Here is an 11,258-nt window from a genome sequence, read left to right on the forward strand (position 1 = left end):
AAAGCACCTAAAGACTGAAGCAAAGGCTTCTGGAGCTGTTTTTCGACAGCAGCAGCGTGTGTTCGGGTGTCGGGGCCCCGGGGGGGCCCTGCGGATTCTTCCGAGCAGTGTGCGCCTTTGGGGTGACGCTGTAACATGAGTCAGGATGAACACTGTGCGCCCTCTCGCACTAACAGCGCACACCCTGTGCGAGGAGGTGCACGATGGATCCCGTCCCGCTGCTGCTCCTCATCGCCTCCTCTCTGCCGCTCTCCTCCGGAGTCTACAGCGGGCCCCTGCAGCCGGAGATCTCCAACGGCACCTTCCACCACTTCTACATCCCCGAGGGCGACTACGACGACACCGTGGACCCGGAGAAGTGCCAGATGCTCTTTAAATTCTCCGACGTGTCTCCATGCGGAGCCTGGGAGGAGGACGGAGGAGACTCGGCGGTGCGGGACGACCTGGTCATCACCAAACTGCAGGCGGAGGACGCGGCGCGCCTGCTGGAGAGCGTCGGCCGGACGGTGGCGCACGACCTGGACGGAGAGGACAGCTACAGCAAGTTCCTGCAGCGAGAGCTGTCCCAGATCAGCGAGGCTTTCAGCAGCGTGGACAAGTCTCTGGTGGAGCTGGAGGTGAAGTTTAAGCAAAGCCAAGAAGGCGAGCTCCGGGAGGAGCAGCAGCTCGGCGGCTCTGTGCTCAGACACGTGACGGAGGTTACGGACGGTCTGAGGCGCGCCACCGACGTGTCAGTGGCGCTGAGGGACAGACACGAGCTGCTGGCTCTCATCATCCGGAGTCACGGCACAAGACTGAGCCGCCTCAAAACCGAGTATCTCAACGTGGGCCTGTAGTGCGCGCGGCGTGCGTGCGTCACTGTCCGTGGAAATCCTGCTCAGATTAAATACCGCTGATCGTCGGTTATCCCCGTTACCTGGACATTTCTCAAAAACATCATCACATTCCTCTGAGTCAGGACTTCAATATGCTGGAGCCTTTGAATGACAGACAGAAAAAAACTCACTTCTGTGTTTAATGGGGTTATTTTTTCTGCCGTCTCACAGCTCTCATAAATCCTTCATCGTTTAGCCTTTTTCTTACAAGAAATAAGCAATCAAACGTTTTTGCTTTGTGCTGTTTCTTGCTCCTGTGATGCAACGACCAACACAAACAGCGCTGTGATAAATCAACACGTTCCTGTAGCTGAAATTGTCTTTTTGTGGTTGTTATTTTCCATGCCACAGATATTTGGGGGTGGGGGAGCTGTGTATTTGCAGTTATTAAAGCAGAGGTTCATTCCTTTCACTGGAAATATAGGCTGGTGTACAAACACGTGTTAGTTAGAGCAACAGTAAGAAGAATATACATCCGCCTTTTTTCCAGTCACTCGATCACAGCCTCATGGGGTTCATTTAGTCATTTTCTGCAGCTGATCCGGTTCATGGTCACAGGAGCAACATACTAAGCAGCTCATCCCACACTTCCCCATCCTCAAACTCTTCCTATGGGATCCTAAAGTTCCAGAGTAATCTATGAGACAATGTGGGCATGTCCCAGGTCTTCTCCGAGGCCTCCATCTTCTCTGTTGGACATGCCTGTGGAAGACCTCCCTATAGGGAGACAACTCACCAGATGCCCCTATATCCCACAAATGTTTGTGCATTACTTTTCATATGTTACTACAAAGTTGTCATGAAATAACCTGCTGCACAAGTGCTGCAAAGAAGAATAAGTTAGATGGGCAAAACTGTCCAAAGATAGGTGTGCCAAGCTTGTGGCATCTTTATTCAGAAAGACTTGAGGCTGTAATTGCTGCCAAAGGTGCATCAACAAAGTATTGAGCAAAGGCTGTGAATACTTACGTATATGTGATTTCTTGTTTTTTATTTTTTAATAAATTTGCAAAAATAAATAAATAAATAAAATAACTTTTTATCTTCTCATTATGAGGTGTTGTGAGTAGAATTTTGAGGGATAACATGAATTTACTCCATTGAATACTTTCTGGATGCACTGTATGTGTATGAAGATCAAGTCATAAAATTCCCTTAAAGGGTTTCCTTTGGCAAAGGTTCAAAAAAAGAACATTTTAATCCCAATTTGCACCAAACATGGCACACGTGGAGGTAAATTTTGGAATTAGCAAATTTTGCCAAATGTCAATCATTGGGGTCAAGATTGTGTGTGCCTATCCCTTTGTTGGTCTGCTCCTCCAGGGTCCTTTGCTGATTTCTACCAAACTTGGTATGTCAGTGAAGCCTGACACCAGAATAACCTTAGCGAATGAATTATAATAAAGTTCAAAGTCTAGGAATTTCATTTTCAACCCAGTTTGGACCAAATGTTGCACACCCTTAAGTGGATTCCCGAACTGCCCTAGCAAAGTCAGCCAGAGGCCAATCATTTGGGCAAAGGTCAAAGTCATTGTGGTCAAATGTCACATCCCATAAATGCAATAGTTTTGACTGTGTTGCATTATAAAGTTCTTGCTTTAATCTTTGCCAACCACCTAAAAAAATGGACTAAATGAACTAATAAGTGAAACGCAAACAGGTTTTATGACCAATAGATACATAAGCTCCAATATTAGATTAATCTTAGATTTATTGGACTACCCTGAACTCATTGACTCACAAGCGCTTATATCATTCTTAGACTTTTACAAAGCATTTGATACCGTAGAACATCACTTCTTATTGAGAGCTTTACAAGCATTCGGATTTGGTTCAAAATTCATAATGACTGTTCAGACACTCTATAACGATATTAATAGTAGCGTTATGCTCTATCCTAACACCACTTCAAGGTTCCCCATAACAAGATCTGTACGACAAGGGTGTCCACTTTCCCCGTATTTATTTCTATTAGCAGCCGAATTACTTTCAATATACATTAAAAATGATGAGGAATTAAAAGGAATTAAAATTTTTGATAAAGAAATCAAAATAACTCATCTAGCGGATGATACTGCTATATTTTTAAAAGACAAACTTCAGGTTGGGAGAGCGATATCGAAGATCAAAGAATTTTCAAAGGCTTCCGGTTTGGAACTAAATATGTCTAAATGTGAAATTCTATGTTTGTATGACTGTGACGATACAACAGTTGATAATATAACTGTAAAGGAAGCAGTCAGGTATCTTGGAATTCACATCTGTAAGGATAGTAACAAGCGCCAGCACCTTAACTTCTCTCCTAAACTGAAGAAAGTTAAAAGCATTTTCAATATGTGGACTCAAAGAGATATCTCTATTTGGGGAAGATCACTCTTAACTAAAGCAGAAGGAATATCTAGATTTGTCTACCCTGCCCAGTCTCTGAATGTTAAGCAAGCCGTTTGTGACGAAATCAATAAGTTAATCACGAATTTTGTTTGGAAGAACAAACAGCATGGAGTGAAATGAACTATATTGACCAACCATAGGGAGTCAGGGGGATTGGAGCTTTTAGACTTTCAGGTTTTAAATAGTACGATTAAGATCAAATGGATCAAAAAATGCATTGGAAACCCTGACTCTTTGTGGTATCTTATCCCTAATAAGATTTTTGAAAAGGTTGGAGGTCTCTCATTTTTACTGCAATGCAACTTTAATGTCACTAATCTGCCGCTGAAATTGTGTGCTTTTTATCAACAAACCCTTTTAGCATGGAGATTGTGCTACAAGCACAATTTTTCACCACATACATGTATTATTTGGAATAATGAGAATATTACTGCACAAAATCACTTTTTATGCCTAAATGGATAGAGAGAAAAATTATGTTTCTTCAAGATATATTTGACGATCAAGGTAAAATATTTACGTATGAAATGTTTTTAAGAACTCACCAATATCCAATCACCTCTAAAGAATTTAACTATGTTGCGAAAAGCATTCAGAGTGGACTGAAAGAATTGATGAAGGCACATGTGAAAAAGGAAGCTCAGTATACTATAGGCTCAATAATGATTGATGGGATTCCACTTAATAGTCAAAAGTGTAGCAATAAACATATCAATCAATCAATCAATTTTTTTTTTATATAGCGCCAAATCACAACAAACAGTTGCCCCAAGGCGCTTTATATTGTAAGGCAAGGCCATACAATAATGATGTAAAACCCCAACGGTCAAAACGACCCCCTGTGAGCAAGCACTTGGCTACAGTGGGAAGGAAAAACTCCCTTTTAACAGGAAGAAACCTCCAGCAGAACCAGGCTCAGGGAGGGGCAGTCTTCTGCTGGGACTGGTTGGGGCTGAGGGAGAGAACCAGGAAAAAGACATGCTGTGGAGCATATTTTAGCATATTTCTAATATGCTAAAATTCATATTAGAAATACAATTCAAAATTTTAACAGGAACATACCCAACTGTAAATCTTATTGGAGCTCTCAATACAGTGACTTAAACTGGAAATATATATGGCTACATCCCTTTCAATATTGTATTTATAATAAAGTTAGAGAATTACACTGGAAAATTTTACATCGTATTTATCCAACCAACTTGCTTACATCTAAATTTACTGATGTGGAACCCAAATGCTGTTTCTGCGGTATAGAAGAGTCATTAACACATCTGTTTTATGAGTGTAAGTTCACAAGAGATATTTGGCTCAATCTGGAGTTACTTATTTATAATAAAACTAATCACAGAATTAAAATAGCCAATCATAACGTAATAACCTCCTTTGAATGTAAAGATAAAAATATGCAATATCTAGTAAACTTATATATATTACTTGGCAAATATCACATACATAAAGCCAAATTTAGCCAATCTAAGCCCCTTCTTAAACTATGGATAATTGAAATCCACACCTACTTTAAAACCCTAAATAATATACCAAATAAAAAAGCCATAAAGACAATAAACTTGGTAAAGAACTTCAGTTTACAATAAACCTTCCATACCTCTCGGATTTGTGATTATGTCTTCTGTTAAGTTTGGGATGATGTCTGTCTGTTAACTATGCTATATGTTAGATATACCGATTGTTCACCTGTACCTTTTGTTATGTCATGTTCCTTTGTTTAATAAAAAAAAACAAAAACAAAAAAAAACGCCATTTTTAAATAGTCAAAAAAAAAAGAAGACTGTGTTGCATGCTTGGTCTCCAAAGTAAAGGTCAAACAATGTCAACGTCCATTGGATTCTATGACATGTGACATGTTATGCTGTAACATGATAACTAAGCATGACACATGGTGCAAACTATTCCTTTTTAAAACCCTATCAGGTCAACCAATAATTTGCACCACTTTTTACCAAAATTGATCCAGCTTTAACTTTTGACTCCTGGGCAAACTGAAATTGACCTTTGTCACCATTCTTGCTGTTTTTACTCCATAACTTCATAACATTGAGTCATAAATAGTCCAAACTATACCTTTTTGGAATCTCTATGATCAGACAAATAATGTGGTATAGTTTTCAATATGATTGGAGTTTTTTAAAATTTTGACCCCTATGTAATTCTTCAATTGACCCCTACCTGGCTGCCTATTGAAAATTCAAGTGGGTGTCTGCTTTTTCAAAAGAGGAATGTCTAAGGAGTATTTGTGCCGAATCTGGTGCTTGCATCACCATTTGAAGGATTCCTGTCCGTTAACTGCTGCACAATGTTTGATTCAGTGGTATAAGAGGGGTTTGATTCCAGATTATTCCATTTAAAATTAGGGACAATACAATATCATTTATTCTTGTACAATAGTTGAACATTCAGTATTAGCCAATACAGATACAAATTTGTTATAGTTGTCCCTCTTTTAAAACATGTAATTTGTTAATGAATACATGTATTTTCATGGCGCATTTTGTAAGATATGATACAAATATAATGCAATGCTAAAGTACCCTCGGCCATATGACCATGTAATCAATGAAAAAGTGACTTTTTGACCCCTTAGAATAGGTCAAGCTTAGCCATCTTTGAACTTGTCCAAGGTTTGTGTCCCAAGAATGTTCCCTGTGAATTTGAAGACCCTGACAGTAATAGGACTGGACTTATGCTGAGCACAGACAGACAGATGGGCGGACGTAAATTCTTCGCAATACCCGGTGGCCATATTTTGGGCTCGGGTAAAAAGTTAAACATTACATTTCGTGCATATTCCTATGAATTTGTGCATGCATGTGCAGTGTGCATTTCACTTAAAATGTTCAGAATTGCGTGTTTGCATTTTGGTTAAGGTTAGGTTTAAGGTTAGGGATAAAATAACTAATAATAAGAATACATGATATCACTTTTTATTTACATGGGATCCATATAAATTTTTTTGTAATTATTTGCACTGTATTGTTGTCCTTGTTGTCTTTGTGGCCCTTATGTCTGTTTTTGTTGTATTTGGCAGCTTCCTGTGCTTCGTCCCAAGACAAATTTCCCCGAGATGGACAATAAAAATTATCTTATCTTATCTTATATGAAATGCGCACACAACCACACACAGACAAAAGCATAAATATGTATAAATTTTGAGCACTGTTTTTTTCATACACTTTACTCCAATTTTTTCCTAAAATAGGATGATACATTTGAAGAGTTCAGATGCAAAAATCCAGCAAGTCCAAAACCACATTTTGTTTTTTGTTTTTTTTGTTTTTTTTAATTGAGGCCCACGTGCACTTTACTGCTATGGTAACTATCAATTTGCAAAATATTAAAGAATTTGTTCATGTCATTTTCATTTCATTGATGGACATCTGTTGATTTTCTAATGCATTTTCCATTAAAATACCATTTGAAAAAAAAATTGTTTAACTGGATTTTGCATCTAAACTTTTCATTTGTCTGGATGTACTTTTCTAATATCAATCAAACTGTGAAACTAATATTCTACTCCCCTCAAGGATAAAAAATAATCTGATTTATTATTTGTATTATTATTATTATTATTATTATTATTTAAATCTGTTGATTTCTGTTATCCTGTCCAGTAATTATGGCTAATCATCTGCATTGCCCCAGATCATCCAGCTGTAAATTAATACTGGACTTGTTTGGGAAAGTAACCTGCGATTGCCTGGGGTCCGAGTTGTGGCACTAGTGAAACTTGAAAGGGTCCAGAGTGCAGCCCCCCCCCCCCCCCGCCCCCCAAAAAACACCTCCTTTCTGCAAATGTTAACATATTCCTGAACAATTCCATTTCTGAAGCTGAAGCTTGAACATTTTGATTTGTGACCGCCTTCTGTCACGTCCTTGTGTCACTGTATGTTTGTTGTCAGCACTACAAGTGTCACACTTAACTTTCTCCTTCAAAGTGGCCGTGGCTAACTGGCATCTCCAGTTTGTCGCTGCCTCCCACTGCCATCTGGAAACCATCAACTCCAGCATGTTTGTCCAAAGACTTCCACACTCATCACTATCTGCTCTTTTTGTGTATGTTTTTTCCACTAGTCATAAAATTTATAGTTGATATAAAAGCTTTTTGTGATGTTTTTCAGCATATTTTCTTGAACTTATAAATAGCACCACATAGTTTTCTCCTCTGTTTGCACATCTTCTTTGCCTGTTTGTGAAAGGAACGTTGAGAATTCCTCAGACATATTTACTCTGTGACCCCATGGGGACATGCAAACCTTATCTTTTGTTGCACAAACATGTCCGGCTGTTTGAACCCTCTGTGCCTTGGCTTTACCATTGGCTTACTTTTTTTTTTCTTATTTCTTTTTTTTAACTACTGTTTAAAAGGCTCTTGTTCCAGTCAGCTGCAGTCACCACAAAGTAACTTCCACAAGCTGTTTTCTCTCTCTCTGCAGTTGAGACAGGGCCAGATGGACTGTCATGGTGCAACTGGGTGTGATTTCCTCTGTCTGGTTTTCCTCACAGTCCAGCATCCCCTGAGGGACCCCTTTTAAAAAGCAGCTCTTTGTTGCTCAGCACACTGCGGGCCAGCCCTGTCAAAACTCTGTGCTCAAAAACTCTCCACATCCTCAAGGGTCTTCATTTTCAGGAGCCCTACACCAGGGCCCCGAGGATGTGATTAAAATATTTGGTTTCATTTTCCACTGAGTATTTCTTTAAAAATGAAAAAGCAGGTAAAGAGGGAAGTGAAAGACGTGTATTTCTTATTTAGTGCAGTTTGACTCAGATCTATTTTTTCTTCTGTAGACAAAGTATTTTGTGAGTGGGATGGATGCCACCGATAGTTGTAGACCTTTTGTGCCTGCAGCGTTACGCATGCTGAGACACAGTGGCATTTATAAAGACCATCAACAAAGGTCAAGATTTGAACTGCAATAGTAAACACACCCACATGCCTTGTTAGTGTTACTCATAATGTGCTTTAATACTATTAATATGTGGCAGATAAACAGAATACATGAAAGAATTTTACATTTTTGTTATTAAAGTTTGAAAGTTTTAGGATTGTTTATGCAAACGAATTTTAGGTTTGGAAGGATTTTCTGGTTGATCTTTGAGGTTATCTCGATGTTATTCTCGGACATGACAAAAAAATTTATTTCCCCATCTTTGTGAAAGTGGCCAAATAAAAAATAAAAAGTCAACATCTACAGTCTCAAAATAAATTTAAAACTTTGAAATAAATAAAAGCACACTGAAGAAAAATATAAACGCAACACTTTTGTTTTTGCTCCCATTTTTCATGGGAAGAACTCAAAGATCTAAAACATTTTCTATATTCACAAAAGACATTTCTCTCAAATATTGTTCACAAATTTGTCTAAATCTGTGTTAGTGAGCACTTATCCTTTGCCGAGATAACTCATCCCACTTCACAGTTGTGGCATATCAACATGCTGATTAGACAGCTTGATTATTGCACAGGTGTGCCTTAGGCTGGCCACAATAAAAGGTCACTCTGAAATGTTTAGTTTTGCTTTATTGGGGGGGTTGGCTGAAAACCAGTCAGTATCTGCTGTGACCAGCATTCGCCTCATGCAGTGCAACACATCTCCTTCACATAGAGTTGATCAGCAGCCAACACCATCAAATGTGAGCATTTGCCCACTCAAGTCGGTTACGGCAACAAACTGCAGTCAGATTGGGACCCCAATGAGGACGATGAGCATGCAGATGAGCTTCCCTGAGATGGTTTCTGACAGCTTGGGCAGAAATTCTTTGTTTCTGCAAATGGATTGTTGCAGCAGCTGTCTGGGTGGCTGGTCTCAAACAGTCTTGGGGGTGAACATGCTTGATGTGGAGGTCCTGGGCTAGTGTGGTTACACGTGGTCTGCAGTTGTGAGACTGTTTGAATGTACTGCTAAATTCTCTGAAACACCGTTGGAGATGGCTTATGGTAGAGAAATGAACATTCAATTCACCTGCAACAACTCTGGTGGACATTCCTGCAGTTAGAAGAAGAAGAGGATCATATTTAACGTGGGTAACCAACGAAAGCACGAAGCTTGTTTCCAGAAGGGCCCACAGCACGTGTCTCTCCCTCCTCCCCAGCAGCGATGTAAAGAGTGCCAGTCAGGGGCGTGGCTGCGATCGGGAAGCAAACCCGAGTCACTGGCGTCCCAGTCCAACGTCCAAGCTGTTACGCCACCACCTCCCTTATTAGCATGCCAATTTCACGCTCCCTCAAAACTTGCGACATCTGTGGCATTGTGCTGTGTGACAAAAGTGAGTATTTCAGAGTGACCTTTTATTGTGGACAGCCTAAGGCACACGTGCAGCAATCATGCTGTCTAATCAGCATCTTGATATACCACACTTGTGAGGTGGGATGGATTATCTCTGCAAAGGAGAAGTGCTCACTAACAGATTTAGACAAATTTCTGAACAATATTTGAGAGAAATAGGTCTTTTGTGAATATACAAAATGTTTTAGATCTTTGAGTTCAGCCCATGAAAAATGGGAACAAAAACAAAAGTCTTGCATTTATATTTTTGTTCAGCATAAAACTCCTTCTTCCTTGATGGATTACAAACCATCTTTACCCCCAGCGACTGTATAGCAGTGTATAGAATTGCAGCATTAGTTATTTTAGGTGTATGCGATACAGGATGTGAAACAATGAAATGACAAACAAAACAATAAAAACATCTTAACACGACTAGGAAACAGCACAAGTTTGATAGTTTTACCACAATCATACAGCATGTCCAAAAGACTGACCTTATACAAATGCTGACTAACAATATTTGATTAAATTGCTAATACTGCCATCCATTAGGGAAAACCCCTCATTAATGAAAATGGGGCTGGGGGCATGTGTTTTGTTCACATTCTTTTGCCAATGAGCATATAAGCCAAATCAGCATTATCAACATGCATGGGCTGTGACTGTGTCAAAGTTCAAGGTTGCCCACTTTGGTAAAGGAAGCCACATAACTCGAGTGTGTCATTTATAGCTTAAGTAGTGTTAAAGCAGCATGCTGGTTTCCACATCGTTTAGTAGTGGATAATTATCACAACAGTACGCGGTTGCAAAAGTGGAAAAGCAAATTTGCCCAGTACGCAAGTCCAAACAAGGTACAGCATATTGAATTTGCAATCAGCCATTCATCCTACACATTTTTTGAAGCAGAACTGCGAGACCCAAAAGGACGTGCTGAGTGGACTAAATTAGAAATATATAATTATTTTTTGCTTTTATCTGTTATACATCCAAATAAACCCAGCCAAATATTTGATCATGCAGTGTCTATATTATGTCTATAATATAATATTATTTATTTATTTATGTATCCATGGGCTTTAGATTGGGTAGTGTTTATAAAATAGGTAGCTGACATTTTTCAAGAGCGGTAATAAATTATACAAAGTTTCTATAATGAGTTGGAATGGAGTGTGAGTCTAGAATGTTTTTAGAATCTTAGACCTCAACAATTTATAGAGGAAGAACTAATCCCTTTTATTTCCTGTTACTTACATAAGCCTTTTAAAATGTTAATTTACTGTCTTAATGTATTTATAAATTGTTTTGGTTCTTGTTATCATATACTATTATTATCATTATTATTAATATGCATATGTCACAGACATATCTCACCATGTCATTTAAGTCCTTCAGACTTTATTTTGAGTAAATGCTTCAGGTGAGCGTTAGCATGGCAAAAACCTTTCAGCTTCTCATATATAGTGCAGCAGATCAGAGTACATTTAGAGTGGAATCCTGCAAATGGTGATGCAAGCATCAAATTTGGCACAAATAATCCATAGACATAAACTCTTTTGAAAAAACTAATTGGCCACTTGAATTTTCAATAGGCAGCCAGGTAGGGGTCAATTGAAGAATTACACAGGGGTCAATATTAAAAGATGCTCCAATCATATAGAAAATTACACCACATTATTTGCCTGATCATAAAGATTCGAAAAAACTA

General features: G+C 39.0%; 1 protein-coding gene across 1 annotated transcript; it reads left to right on the forward strand.

Moving 5' to 3' along the window:
* Positions 1 to 86: 86 nt before the first annotated feature.
* Positions 87 to 995, forward strand: fibina (fin bud initiation factor a). The gene has a single exon (XM_034176178.1). The coding sequence runs from the start codon at positions 204 to 206 to the stop codon at positions 834 to 836; it is 633 nt and encodes a 210-aa protein (XP_034032069.1). The 5' UTR covers positions 87 to 203; the 3' UTR covers positions 837 to 995.
* The last annotated feature ends 10,263 nt before the right edge of the window (positions 996 to 11,258 follow it).

The sequence above is a fragment of the Thalassophryne amazonica genome, chromosome 8, assembly GCF_902500255.1.
Source record: "Thalassophryne amazonica chromosome 8, fThaAma1.1, whole genome shotgun sequence".
Taxonomy (NCBI): Eukaryota; Metazoa; Chordata; class Actinopteri; order Batrachoidiformes; family Batrachoididae; genus Thalassophryne; species Thalassophryne amazonica.